Source organism: Callithrix jacchus, chromosome 1 (assembly GCF_049354715.1).
Source record: "Callithrix jacchus isolate 240 chromosome 1, calJac240_pri, whole genome shotgun sequence".
Classification (NCBI taxonomy): domain Eukaryota; kingdom Metazoa; phylum Chordata; class Mammalia; order Primates; family Cebidae; genus Callithrix; species Callithrix jacchus.
This window is the reverse complement of record NC_133502.1, coordinates 31442783-31457790: the sequence shown is the minus strand read 5'-3', so window position 1 is coordinate 31457790 and position 15008 is coordinate 31442783. Positions and strand designations below refer to the sequence as shown.

The window sequence follows — 15008 nt, the reverse complement described above, 5'->3', positions numbered from 1 at the left end:
ACAGGGACAAGCAGTCCCCCAACAGAAAAACGTGAAGCTGGTAATCAGCAGCTTCTAAATAATTAGACCTGAGAAGTCTGGCGAGTGGGCTCAAGCATATGCACTAAGAGGCAAAATGGCGGAGTTTAACTGATATATGACGTCTAGGAACATTCCATTGATCAAAAATGATGAATTTACTATCAATCCTCTTCAACTATGGTTCTAGTCCAGGCCTATTTCTATACGACATTTATAATAACATTTTGATGAATTCACTGGCATAATTTTTTAAATATATAAATTTAGTAGAAAAAATATATATAAATATTCTATATATTTTTGGAAATTGTATACAATTTGCATAAAATAAAATATTTTGAAGACATTTTAATGAACATATATAATAAAAATCCAATTTGAGTTTTATTAGGGTACCTTACAGTTAGGTCACTCTAGGGATTGGTAAATTTCCAGATCAGTTCTGATACTAGACCTGATTTTATACTCCCTTTGAGCAAAAAATGCCTTTTATATTTTTAAGTACTTGAAAAAAATTTAAAAATAATATTTAATGACATAAAATTTATATAAAATTCAAATTTGTGTGCCCATAAGTTTAAATTTTGCAAATAAAAATGTTTGGGAATTTGTTTTCTCTCTTATTTTATACATAATAGCTACATAATATACTTAGGTATATAACTACATGATATCCTAGATTTTGCATATTAGCCCATAACACCCAAAATACTTATTATCTCACCCCTTACAAAAAATGTTTTCTGACAGTTTGATTCTAGCCCAACAGTCTCATTGTAAATATGAAAATTGAGGTTTATTAAAATTAAGAGCCTTGCCTTACAGAACTGGTTAGAGGAGAATATAATCCAGAATTAAGACCCTCTGCCTGTAGGTTCATTTTTGTGGTCCCCTAAATAATTCCAAGGGCTTTGAATTCTGTAGTACCATGGGGTTGTATTATGAGAAACTAACCAAAGCTTTCATTCAGCTTTTAACTTTCTTTTAAAAATAAGCAGGGTATTTACAACATGGTATCAAATCTCTACAGAAATAATTAAAGCTACTCAGAGCCTTATGAAGAGGGAAAACTGTTCTTATGTAATATCCACAACTATTATTTGAATTACAGCAGTACTAAAATTTTTTTTAAAAAAAGTAATCACAATTTACTTAGAAGATTAAGTTCAGTAATACTTAGGTTGTTAGGGATTAGAGACAGTTAATGATAGAGAGCTGAATGGTATGTGCACATAAATGGTTTTATAAAGAAAACATTATTTTTTAACAAAAATTGTGCTGCCTATTCAAAGGTTGGACTCAATACCAAATGTTGTGCATAATTCTTTTAAGAGCTTGTCAAACTGCAGAGTTCCATACAAGCAAAGGTAAAATAAAACCTTCCAAAACAGAAACCAACATTCAACTAACTACCAAATAAATATAATCCGATTCTCATTCTTGTGTTGATTACTAAAGGTAACCCTACTTCGGCAGAAATCTTTCCTGTTAGAAAATAAAAGTCTAAGTCTTTAGTCAGTGGTAGTGGATGTAGTAATGGATAAGGTTAATTACTTCATTCTCATTCCAAAATATGCCTGTTAAAGCAGAACTTACGCATTTCAACTTAAGGTTTACATTATACCTTTATGTCATAATCTGTTTTTATCCTTTTGCACACCATTTTAGCTTTTTTTACTTGATTTTCAGAAAATTATAGCTTACTAATTTCTGGATTGGGTAAAAATATGCAAATATTACAGATATCATACATGTTTCATACCTTTTCTACATTAGTTGTGTCTAAAAACCAGTTTACATTTTAATTTTCAATAAATCTGCCCTGAAGATAAAGTACACCAGTTAAATGCAACCAAAGGTTTAGATTTTAATCTGTAAAATGCAGCATCAATAAAAGAGTAATGCTAAATTCTAAGTTCATGTTTTACTTCCTAAATACTCCTTGAGTTCCATATTTCCATTAGCAGCCTACCCAGAATATGTAAATAAACAATCTCAAATGTAAATACTAAAGTTAACTCTACAACCTAAAATCTGCTTCCTCCAGCCTTTTTCTCTCAATAAAAGGCATAGTCAAGATGGCTGATTAAAGCGCGTGCGCACGCACACACACACACACACACACACACACACACACACACACACGTATTTTCTTTTCCTTAGACCCCCACACCAATAATCTTCCCCTAGCTTGGCATTTCTGTTCATCTCTACTGCTTTCACTACTGTCCAAGATACTGTCATCTCCTACCCAAACTCTGCAACAGTAGCTGTTTGTCTTGTCTTTTGACTTTGTAATTCATTCTACTTTTTAAAAAGCCTAAGTGGGCTGGGCCCAGTGGTTCATGCCTATATTCCTAGCACTTTGGGAGGCCAAGGAGGGCAGATCACCTGAGGTCCGGAGTTCGAGACTGGCCTGGCCCAACATGGCAAAACCCCGTCTCTACTAAAAAAAAATTTAGTCTGGCATGGTGGCAGGCACCTGTAAAAAAATAAAATTAATTAGCCTGGCATGGTGGCAGGTGCCTGTAATTCCAGCTACTTCAGAGGCTGAGGCAGGAGAATCGCTTGAACCCGGGTGGCAGAGGTTGCAGTGATTGCACCACTGCACTCCAGCCTGTGAGACAAGAGTGAAACTCCATCAAAAAAAAAAAAAAAAGAAAGAAAAGAAAAGAAAAGAAAAGAAATCTAAGTGGTTATCTAAATATACTAATTTGATAATACTACTTGTGAGTTTAAAACTTCCTGTTATACTTGAAATAAAATCTAAATTCCTTGCTATAACCTATAAAGCAATTTCTGGCTTATCTCTGCCTCTCTATGTTTGTCTGCCTATGGGGCCAGACTCTAGCCATTTTTTTTTTAATTTTCAAACATTTTTAAATTACAATATATTGTACTTGGTGATTTATTTTCCAAAATCTTTGTTGCTCCATATCTTAAAATGCTTGTTCCTTTCTTATCATCTTTCACACAATTCCAGTTTTATCTCCTCAGAGAGGAATTCTCTAATGACCCTAAAATAAAGGAGATCATTTTATTTCATTCATAGCTCTTCAGTATTCAAGTTTATGTTATCTGTTACTTATTGTTTTGTTCTTCTGTAATCCCCTATAGAATGCAAATTCAGATAAACAGAAGTATAGTCTATTCTGTGTATTTGAATCTTGGCATAAGTGTCCAGCATATAGTAAATGATTAATAAATATATGTTGATTCAATTTTGGCTATTGTAAATACTGCAGATGGGAGAGTAGATATCTCTTTGATATACTGATTTCCTTTTTTCTGGATTTATACCTAGCAGTGGGAATTTTGGATCATATATGATTGTTCTAACAATTAAAGTAAAACTGCTACCATCCCACTTGTTTTCCTGTTCCTTTTCAGATTTTGAATTTGGTATAATTAAGATGTAGTGCCCTGACATAAGGCTATCTTGCCTTCTCGAACCACTTTGGCTATATGATACATTTACTACTGAGACTTATATTCTGAAGAACTCACTTTATTTTAAAAGCTGTAATGAAAATATTTATCATTCATGGTTTAAAAGGCAACATAAATAAATACAGGTTGAAATTTCTCTTCTGGTACTATATTGTACTAGTTTCACATATTATGAACTAAAAATCCTGAGTTTATAAAAGAGAATAATCTTGTTCCCAGTCTACTTATGGACTAAAGTAAGAATTTTTTATCTTGCCCAAATTTCTACCTAAGTGGTCTAGGGAGTTTTGCCCTACAAAGTATAAATTCTCATCAAATGGGTTTTAATTGACCCTATATATTGTGACTTACTTTTCAGTCTGACTCTGGCATAACATTACAAGACAAGGAAAAAAATATTTAATCCCAAAACATTATTTCCTTGCCATACCTTGAAATTGCCTGCAAAATCTCTTGTGGGAAAAATCCACATCCTATAGAGATTGTTTTCCTTCCTTTCTTTCCAGATCCAAGAGATAATCAACTAAGAGCCAGGCATCGTTTTAGGCCTTATAAGAAACATTTTACAACCTGCTCTCTCTCTGAAGTCTTCTGAGATCCCTCTGCACAATAAAACTTGATCTCCACAATCCTTTATCTTAACCTGAACATTCCTTCCCATTGATTTCAGGTCTTCAGATAAACTCAACCGTCAATCAGAAAGTGTTTAAATTTACCTGTACTCTGGAAGCCTCAGCTTTGAGTTGGCCCGCCTTTCTGAGCCCAACCAATGTATTTCTTAAATATTTCTGATTGATGTCTCATGCCTCCCTAAAATATATAAAACCAAGCTGTACCCCAACCACTTTGGGCATATGTTCTCAGGACCTCCTGAGGGCTGTGTAACAGGCCATGGGCACTCATATTTGGCTCAGAATAAATCTCTTAAAATATTTTACAGAGTTTGACTCTTTTCATCAACATATGCATTTTAATTACTCTTCAGGTGTGTAAATTGGGCTTGCAGGAATGGAAATTTAAAAGGCAAAATACTAGCTATCCATGTAAAAATACTGAAAAAAATTTCTATTTTGTAGAAAATTGTAGCAAAAATATCTTTCGAATGGCTATTAATAATGTCATGCTCATGCAAATAATATTCCAATGTGCTCTCATCTTACTTTCTTCTTAATTTGATGTTATAAATTTTGAGTTAAAATAGTAACATGACATTCCATGTAATTCAATTCTTGGAGATTACTGCTAGTAACAGGAAATTTGATTGTTGGGGAGATGACTGGTATGGTGAAAAAAACAAATATCATCCAATTAAACATTTGTTAAAAAATAAAACAATAACATTTTCTGATCAAGAAAAAAGTTAAGGGTTCTCTCATTAAAGGATGTGCTGAGATTTAGGAAATCATTTAGTCATTCAGGGAACAGAGGGATTAACAGCATTAAAGTATTTACTTAAGTAATTTAGTCATTTCAATCTCTTCGTATTCATTTGATAACTAGTTAAGCCAATTTACATCCATGATTTAGAAACACGGAGTTCACTGACGTTAATATCAACTTAGTTATGGATATGCCATATCCAGTCACTTACTGTATAAGCTACCAAAAAACACACTGATGATAAATATGCCCAATGAAGTAAGTTAACTGGATACACAACTGAATTAGATTCGCTATAAAATTTATCTAACTGGACATGAATTAGTACATAATTATTGTATGATACCATTTCATATTTAACAGAACAAAGTATTTCAGATATAATAATTTAGTCATGTAGGATTATTTTAATTATATGACAGGTTTTTAAATAAATAATAATACCTGGACTAAAATGTATAGATTCTGCAACAGTATAGAGGCAATGCATAATTTCAAAGTCCTATTTTATAATCCTATTATTTTACGGAAGAGGCAGTAAATTCTATATAAGCACAGAATATTATTCAAATTATATTTCTATCATAATAATGTGCATTTCTTTTTTCTTTCATACACAGCTTGAAAATGTTAAACAAGATATTGATTTAAAATGGAAAAGTGCACAATCAGTGTCACAGAATCTGGTAACAGCCATTATTGTTTATGGTTCTAGTGATCCTTTTCCACTTATCCTCCTTTCCTGGGAAGCAAAAGACTGCTTCTTTGATAATGCTGTGGAGTGGCCATTTATCATCTATATTTGAGGCATTTTCATTTTTCACTATATATTGACTTTTTCTATCGATATGCTACAGCTGAGCATGTTTCCTTCCTGTATTCTTCTGCCAAGAAAAGAAATGGAGTTGAAAGCAAAGAGAATAAGACATATAAGTGAGTAAATGCATGCCTCAGCTTACTCCTTTCTGCTTATTAAACACTTGGACTTGTGCATCTGGACATTACTACTAAGTAATTGAATAAGTTTTACTAAACAAAAAATAGCAAGGAGATTATTAGATTTACAGTAAAATTGTAAAATTATATACAATATTATATTAAAGCTTCTATAACCTAAATCTATTATATATATATATATATATATATATATAACACAAATCAAACCTAAGTGCCCAGAGACTATTTCTAAACTTCTTATAATATAAAAGATTTTATTTAATTTTCCAGTGTCATCTTTGATTTCTCAGATAACTAAAATTGAAAAATTATCAGTCATTCACTTGTCCTGATAAAAACTGGTTTTATTACTTCTTTTTAAAATGCTTATTAGAAAACTCTTTATGAAGTTATAAAACAGCAGGAATTATTCCCATTTCACAGAAAAAGAAATGAAAATAAGACTAGTGAAGTAATAAAATTACTTCTTTCATTTAAAACATTGTTTTAAGGGTTTCAAGTATTTACACCAGCTAATAAAACTGATGTAATGATTACACTTTTTCAAATGATTCAAAACCTAAATTACTTGAAAGAAACACAAAATGTTCTAGTGGCACTCTTCAAACACTGCCACATATGCACTATGCTATAATTCCAATGATGTATGTATCTCACCTTTGTAAGGCATAAACTACTTGAGGTTTGAATTAGCTTATTTTATTTTCCCAAGGAGCTTCTATAATATTTTTCATGTGGCAAGGGCCCAATTAATGTTGCCAATTGAATATTTATGTCTAACACATTCAAAAGTCTTCAAACAATTAGGTAATTCTCCAATAAACTTTGTGTGAAGTTCAAGTATAAAATTTAAACATATTTCAAGTGTGTAACATAGTATTTATTATCGGGTAAATGAGAAAAGAGTAATTAATTGGCTATTGAGGTCTAAGCCAATAAAATGAAATTGCTAGTCAATTGAGGTAAAAGTGTATACTGGGCTTAATCATCAAAGACAATTTCTTCAGTGGTTTATTTCATTTTTTAAACAATTTTAAAACATTTATTATCTTAGCTATTCAATTTTTTCTGAAATCTGATCAAATTTTAATAGATCATAAAAAATTGTGATAGGTCACAACAAATTTAGCTCACATTTCAAAATTCGTTTTTAATAGGTGGCTTCATGAAACCACTCAGATTTCTTTTCAATGTCAAGAAGAAATTCTTGTATGTCTTCATGTTCGTTTTTAAAATAACATCTTGGTAAGGCTATAGATGAAAGAAAATGACATGAATTATAAGAAAGGTATTTAATTTAGACCTCTTTATGGTTCAGGGCCACATTAAAGCAAATCATATAATTTAAAAATCATGAGTATGCATGAACTATGTCTGTTGATATCATGTCGAGTTGGTCTTTTAGATTAAATGAATAGATTTCAAAAACAGAGAAAATGAATAAAAAGTTAATACATGCTAAAATTAAATATTTATCACATTTTATATTTCTATTTTTCCTTAAGTGTACAAATAAAAACAGGATTTGTAAATTAGTTAGCAGAACTGCTGAATTAGAAACCACTATTTTCAATGTTACATTAACACATTATAAACAGAACTTTCATGTTCACCCTTGCAAATTCATCTTCCTCACTTTATCTACTAAATAACATTATTAGAAATCTGAAAAAGCTAAATTAACAAGCTGTCTTATAACCACCAATATAACTGCAACACATTAAAATTTCTGACAATTCTACATACATCTAATATAAATATTAAGAAAAAAATCTTGTTGTGTTCATGTTATATTAGCTATTTCAGTATCCTCTTGGGTAAGCATGTAAAAATGGTCAAACAATAAATTTCTATGGCAACAACTTAAATTCTAGGATATTCTTAGTTACAGCAGCAGCCACAGAAGCTACTACTTTCTCTTAGGCAATGTAACTAAACAAGATCCTTCTTTCCTCCTTTTCCATTGAGCACAACTAAAATCTCTTTTACTTTGATAAACTACAGAATGATTTAACTAGAAACAAGATATCTCAACTAATGCACATAGCAACTACAGTTATATGAGCATTTTATGTAAAGACAACAAAGAGAAGATGCTAAGTACTTTAAAATGAAAGTTACATGGTGAGACCAAATGTATTATGTATCCCATAAACTAAACTAACATATATGTATATAAAACTAATGTATATTAATTACATAATTCTTACAGAGACATTTTATCAAAATGAATAAAACATTGCCAGTTTAAATAATAAATATTCTTATACATGAAATTATTGGATATCTTATGTGCATAGATTTTTAACATATATTATTTATTAAAATATTCTGATAGTCCTAAAATTTTAGAATAAATATATAGAAGACTTAGTTTCAATCATTTGAATATATATAATTTAGGCACTCATTTAACACACTCATTTTTTCTCTTTTGTGCTATGTCTTCTTATATACTACTCTTGGAGAACACACTGAAGTTATTTCCACTTAATGAAGGGCAAATTCCTATTTCTGCAAGAAATATTGGAAATATAAAGAGCCACCAATACATATTTGGCTATGAACATACAACCTGAGTCCTTAATTTGTTATATAGTATTTTCCTAAATGCGTATTTTTTAAAGATTGCCTTAAGAACTTGATCAGATATATGTGTATGATTACACACTCAAAATATAAGTTCTGTGAATATCAGGGAAATTGAATTTAAATTTTACTCCACTACTTATGTATGACCAGAGTTACTGCTGACTTTTCTGAAGCCTCAATTTTCTCATCTGTATAATGGAAATAGCATCTTACTAAACTGCCTTGTGGTTAAGAGATTAAATTAAATAATTATATAAACCACTTAGCACATGCATGGCACACAAGGACTACTCCAAAACCATTGAAGCTACTATTTAAAAATAATTTTACTCCTTTAATCTTGGTTTCTATATTGTAATTTCTTTTTTAATTAAAATGAAGAAAAGTTCTTGCCTCTATGCACACCTCCTATGCAAAGTTCTAGTTTCCTGACCTAGATTAGTCATGTATCAGTTTCAAAATTACTAACATACCTCACTAGATATCTGTCTTTAAATGTCACCTTCCACCATAGATGTTGTTTCTACATCTGTCATTTTTTTTCTCTTTCTAAAGGTCACAACATTGTCAAATGTATGCCTCTTCTCCCCCAATTTTTTCATCACAAATCTGTCAATTGCTCAAGACCCAGTTGTACTTTCTGTAAAAAAAAAAAAAAAAAAAAATCCATCCTGTGAGAAATTAATAAAAACAACCCATAATAACAGAGGAGATTAGGTTGCAGGTTTACTGTCATGAAATGCAGTCCACAAACAAAAGAATCAAGAGAGAAAATGATGAATGGCCTTAGGAATAGTCATGGTTTATAATAAAGATTTTATTTAAAAAGTGTTAAAATAAATAATACATATTCCAGAACATCACTGTTCTGGGAAATCACTTCCCTTTAGAATATGAGTTCTAGATGGTAAATCTACTTACAACTGCTCTGGGATCTTTCATTAGCTGATTTATAATCCTATATTAAAAACAAAATCTATGGTCTGCAGTCTTTTGACATATTTCTCAAGGGTGGATATGTGGTGGAATGCAGACTCCATCAATATGTGTGGTTTTGTTTGCTTTTTGTAGCTTAACTGCTGTTTAGAAATCCCAGAGGAATATAATTGAGGCCAGAGTTACATTGGTTCATAAAATTCGAACAGTTCAACGCTGTTATTGTTAATTGCTGGGCCACAACCAGAAATCCGGATGATAGGAGAGAAACACTTCTTTAGGATAATGATTAATTTCCATAAAGATGAGTGCTTTAACAAATTTCAATATGCAGTTGCTGGGGCGGGGAAGGTGGGTGGGCACTAATTAGTTTTACCGTTTTCAGCAGATGTTGAATTCAAAATGCTAGCAGCATCTCAAATGCCAGTCATTAGGTCTGTCTCTCATTGAAGAGTGCTGACCAATGAAATCTCCACTCTGTTTAATGAGACCTATCTAGGCAGAGTCAATTAAATCAAATCTCTCCTAACATCCTTAATATATCTGCAGTGTGGGCAGCACCAACAAAAGCAGCAGAGAGGGATTTCCAGTATTAATAAAAGGATTCACTGCCGCATTGGAGAGGGGAAAAAACGAAGGGGTGTGTTGGGGCAAGACCTTTATGGACTGGGCAAAGCCTGAAAAGTCTGAGTCGAGGTGGGGGTGGGGTTAGGGGTGGGGGCGGGGGAGGAGGAGCTACTTAAAGGGTAAAAAGCTAAGTAAGGCGATTAGAGAAAGAGCCTTAATGTAGCTCAGGAAGGAATCTACCCCCAACCGTTTCCCTCCCCTGTCTCTTCCACCGCAAATCCAATTTACCAGTTGCAAATATGAAGCTGGAAAAATGTAAGGACCCAGAGTTGAAAACATTTTCACTTTAATACTGAAAAAATATGCCATTATAAAATCCTCAAATAGAATTAGTAAGTTTCACGTGCTTCCTCGGTTCTTTTTTCCTACTTTATAAGTAAGATTTATACCAGCACAGAATTGCTACCATAGGATTGCAGCCTAAGCACTAGAGTGACATTAATTGGTCATGCTTAACTGCCTCAAAATCATTTTTTAAATAATTACACTGATACTATAATAGAAATCATGGGTACTTATTTTACATTCAGATGGAAGGCATTATTGGATATGTATTTTTAAAAGTCCCCCTCAAAAAATAAAATAAAATAAAACATCACCATCAAAATAAAAGAACCCAAAACAACCCCTAAAAACTTCCTTCAACAAAATACATTGTTAACTCATAAAATGGACTGATGACTAGCCATGCAAATGTCTTAAATAAAACCTTTACATTTTTTTTTTCACAGTAAACGTATGCTCTGAACTGCCTACCGATCACAAATAATGGCGAAATGGCACTTTCTGATTATACTGTATTTTGTTTATAGAAAGTTTGATACGATGGAACTTATCAGGTAAGAGGGTGGGTGCTGTGAAGGAGATGATGTCTCCAGTCGCGGGGGCGGGCAGAGTCCCTGGAGCGCGTGGATTCCATGCGAGCCATGCAGCACTTTTTGTTTTTTTGTCAGAAGTCAGAGTTACTTATTTACAATACATTCATGCCTTCGTGCAACTGCCCATCCCTGCGTAGCCAACAGGGAGCCATCACGGGGCTAATCCACAGGGGAAAAATAGATATCTATCTCTCTATATAGATGTGGATATATGTATGTATGTATAGAACCGCGGCATCCAACCCCACAGGCCCCGGGGCCGAGGGCAAGGGCACTGTCAGTTCTTCCAGCAGGGTCCGTGCTGGGCTTTCTGTCAAAAGGGGCTCTCAGCAAAGAGCGAGCTGGCTGAGCACTCCCAGCTCGCCACAGTCAGCTCTTTGTTTCCAGGAGGGAGCTAAGGAAGGGGTCAGCCCCTCTCGGTTGTGTGCGAGCTCACAGTTATTTATCTACTTATGCCCATCCAGGCTGAGGCGCGGGAATTTGGGTACACGCCCCTCGAGTCCCCGGGGTGCCTGCAGCGGGGGAGGATGTATCGCCTTCCCTCTGCCCTCCCCTATTGGGGCTGGGGTCTTAGTCTGAGAGCGAGTGAGAGCCACAGTCATACACTCTGTGGGCCCCATCTGCGTTGTAAGGCCCATTGTGCCAGTAGGAAGAGTCACAGACTGTCTGTAGGGAATTAATCTCGGACGCGGAGGAGTTGGCATCTCGTCTCTTGGACCGCTTTCGGTTCCTCAGGATAAACACGAGCATGCCCACCACGGTGAAGGCGGAGGTGACAAACACCAGCAGCAGTCCCGGGACCAACACCGAGATGGACACCCTGCTGGTGTCTAGGTAGGAGTTGGAGTGCGTCCCGGTCTCCGCCAACCCAGTGCTGTTTTTACTGTGCGAAGTTAACGTGGGCGAGATCCTAGCGTACAGCTGGGGGCAGATCTCGTCATTGGAGAGGAGCATGAAATCCTTTCTAAAGAAGTTCACTGGCGTCTCACACTTGAGGTCGCTCATCAGCACTTCGGAACCCAGGCGTTCTGCCCATTGCTTGAAAGGCACAATGGTGCAGGAGCACTCCCAGGGGTTTCCGTGGAGGTCTATCTGGATGATGGAGGTTAACTGGTCCAGCACCCCTGCCACCGGGAGGTACATGAAGTAATTGTTGTGCAGGCTGAGTTTAGAGAGCGAGACCCCAGCAAACACGTCCACGGGCAGGGACCTCAGCAGGTTGTTGTTGAGAATGAGGATCCTCAGTTTGGGCATGGCATTGAAAGTGCCCGGGAGGATGAGCTGGATCGCGTTGTACTCCACGTTCAGGTACTCTAGGTTCTGCAACCCCGCGAATTTCTCCCGGGACAGCGTGTCCAGGTAATTGCTATCCATGTACAGCCACCTGAGGTCCAAAAGGTTCTTGAAAGTATTGTTCTCTACGGTAGCGATGTTATTGTTGCCCAGATCCAACAGAATGAGGTTCTTGTAATCCACAAAGTGCGATTTTCGGATGCTGTGGATCTTGTTATCTCGTAGGAAAAGCTCCTGCACGTTGGAGAGCTTGGGCTTCAAATCAGCCAAGCTGCTCACGTTCCGGTTGTTGCAGTTCATCTTTAAACCTGACCCTGGAATGTGGTCGCAGCTGCAGCCCCCAGGGCAGGGCAAACTGTTAGCTAAGGGTTTGTTTCTGGCGCTACCCGTCGCTATCGCTGCTGTGGGTCTGATTTTGATCTGCCAGTTGCCTGGGATCTTTGTACCTCCGTTTGGAGCAGACCCTGGGGTGGCATGATCCTCTTGCCCATTTGTCTTGAAAGGAGTTGGCAAGGGGCCAGGAGCAAAGGTCTCTTCTTGGGCAGGGGGCGCAGGGAGACTAGAATCCACTCGGTTTTTCAAAGGACATAAGTCCTGTTCGGTGGTTTCATTGAGGTCTTTACCCTGCAGTCTGGTGGGGGCTTCGCAGACCACTCGACCGATCAGAGCATTCTTGGGAATGTTTTCCAGCCATTCTTTCAGGGAGAGCAGATCACAGGTGCAGTCCCAAGGGTTATCCTCTAACAGGATCTCCGCAATACCAGGGATTTGCTCCAGGACTTCCTCATAAGGCAGCGTTTTCAGCCTGTTACCCCGGAGGTCGAGGTGGGTGATGGGCACATACTGGAACACGTTGGCAGGTAGGGTGCTGATAAGATTGTCATTTAAAATGAGTACCTCCAGCTTGTTCAAGTCCTGGAAGGCCCCCGGGTCTATATCTCGTAATAAATTAAAATCAGCCTGGAGGTATTCCAGATCGTCAAGCCCCAGAAAAGTCTGCTTTCGAAAAGACTTGATCTTGTTGTTGTTGATGTGCAGCCTTTTCACCAGCTGCAGCCCCAGAAAAGCCCCCGGAACAATTTCATGCAAGCCATTGTTTTCCATGTGCAAACTAACCGCATTATAAAAGTTAGCGAACTCATTAGGGAAAAGTCGAGTGAGGGAATTGCCATGCAGAAATAAATGGTAAAACTGGGAAGTCGGGGCAGTGAAACGCTGCAGACTTGTGAAGCCCTTTTTTTCACAGTCTACGTGTAGGTCCCCTTCTATCTCATTGCAGGAACAGATCTTCTCTTTGCAAACGTCCCCTGTAACGTTTCCAGCGGCAAAACAAAGAGACGTCTCCAGCAACAGAATCCAAAGCAGCATTTTTAAAGCGAGCAATTCATCCCCGATCTCATCACAAAGTAACAGCGACCATCCTGCTCGCCACAGACACAATTCAAGTTCATTTAGTGCTCCAATGTCCGAACCCAGGAAAGGAGAAGAAAAGGGTTTGGGGGGGTGGGGGTGGATTCCTTCCTCCCTAACCCCCCCGCACTGCAATAGCCCAGACGCCAGTCAATAATTATATCTACAAACTATCCAGGCACGTAGTGCAAGGCAAGCAAAAAAAAAAAAAAAAAAAAAAAAAGTAGGAAAAAAAACCCACTCCCCCACAACCCTTTAAAAATAACAGAAAAAGAAGTTAAATATATACATAGAAATTAAAAGTACACCCTTACAGAATTTCATCTAGTAATCCTCACTGATCAGAAATGAAACAATGCTAGTAATTAGAAGCAAGTGCATGTTAGAGAAACAAGCAGAGGGTTTGCAGCGTAGTACGGGCGCACCGCCTGTGCATGGCTGTGCGTCGGACTGACCTTGCCTCTCTGATACAAAGCAGGGTTTTCCGCGGCGTCTGTTGTTGAGGCTGCTGGTGGAGTTCTTGCTGTGGTTGCGGGTTGCCCAGAAGTCCCCCCGAGGTGCTGTCCAGTCCCCCCGGTGCTGAAATCACGCCCGACCGAAGGACTCACGCTGCCCAGCCAATGGCGCTGGAAATTTTCCGCAATCGCTGCGTTTTGTGGTTGTCCATCCTTTTCCTTTCCTCCCCTTCGGTCCTCTTAAGCCTTTTTTTTTTTTTTTTTTTTTTTTTTTTTCCTGTGCTCTCGCTCTCGCTTACTAGCTCTTCTTTTCCTGTTCTCCTTCTCTTTCTTCTGCTCTTTCGGAATTACGTGGAGGGGGGCGGAGGGCGGGGGGCGAGTTGTCTGAGGGAGGAAGAGAGCGCGAGAATGAGGGGAGGGGGCGGAGAAGAGAGTTGCTAAGAAGCTCTGCTCGTTCCAGCCTGGTGCACTCTGAAAGATCTGACACCCTCTGCTGATCTGCAGTAGCAAAAATCCATCTGGCTAGAGAGTGCTGAAAAAAAAAAAAAAATCAATCCACGTACAGGGCAAGCGTTAAAAATGTGGGCACAAAAGGCTGACGATCTACATAGACGCTTATTTTAAATGGATTATTTTATTTTTTTTTTTGCGTGCTGGAAACTTTACCCTTTCCTTTCCTTAACGAGCTCACAGCCCCCACTAGCTCCAGTATTCGGAAAGGAGTGCTTTTAAAACATTTATTTCCCAATGGCTTGAATAAAATTAGTGTCAGGGTGTCAAGCGAACAGCAATTTGAGGTAATTATACTGCACGCCATTTTCGTCGGTGCTTTAAATGCATTTCTTCCTTCTCTGCGGCACAGTGTTTTATGCTATTTGATGTATTTGAAACCTTTTTTTTTTTTTTTTGGTGTGTTGAAAGTGGCCTTCGGAACATATGTATTACATAATATCATAAACGAGTATGAATTTTTTTGTTGCAAGGTATATAAATTAGATATATACTTTTT

General features: G+C 36.8%; 1 protein-coding gene across 1 annotated transcript; it reads right to left on the bottom strand.

Annotated features, from left to right (window-relative positions):
- Window positions 1–9196: 9196 nt before the first annotated feature.
- Window positions 9197–14348, bottom strand: SLITRK1 (SLIT and NTRK like family member 1). The gene is made up of 2 exons (XM_035295159.3): window positions 14000–14348; window positions 9197–13555 (listed from the first exon to the last, which is right to left on the bottom strand). Exon 2 carries the CDS (start codon window positions 13500–13502, stop codon window positions 11412–11414), a length of 2091 nt encoding a protein of 696 aa, XP_035151050.1. The 5' UTR covers window positions 13503–13555; window positions 14000–14348; the 3' UTR covers window positions 9197–11411.
- Window positions 14349–15008: the final 660 nt, after the last annotated feature.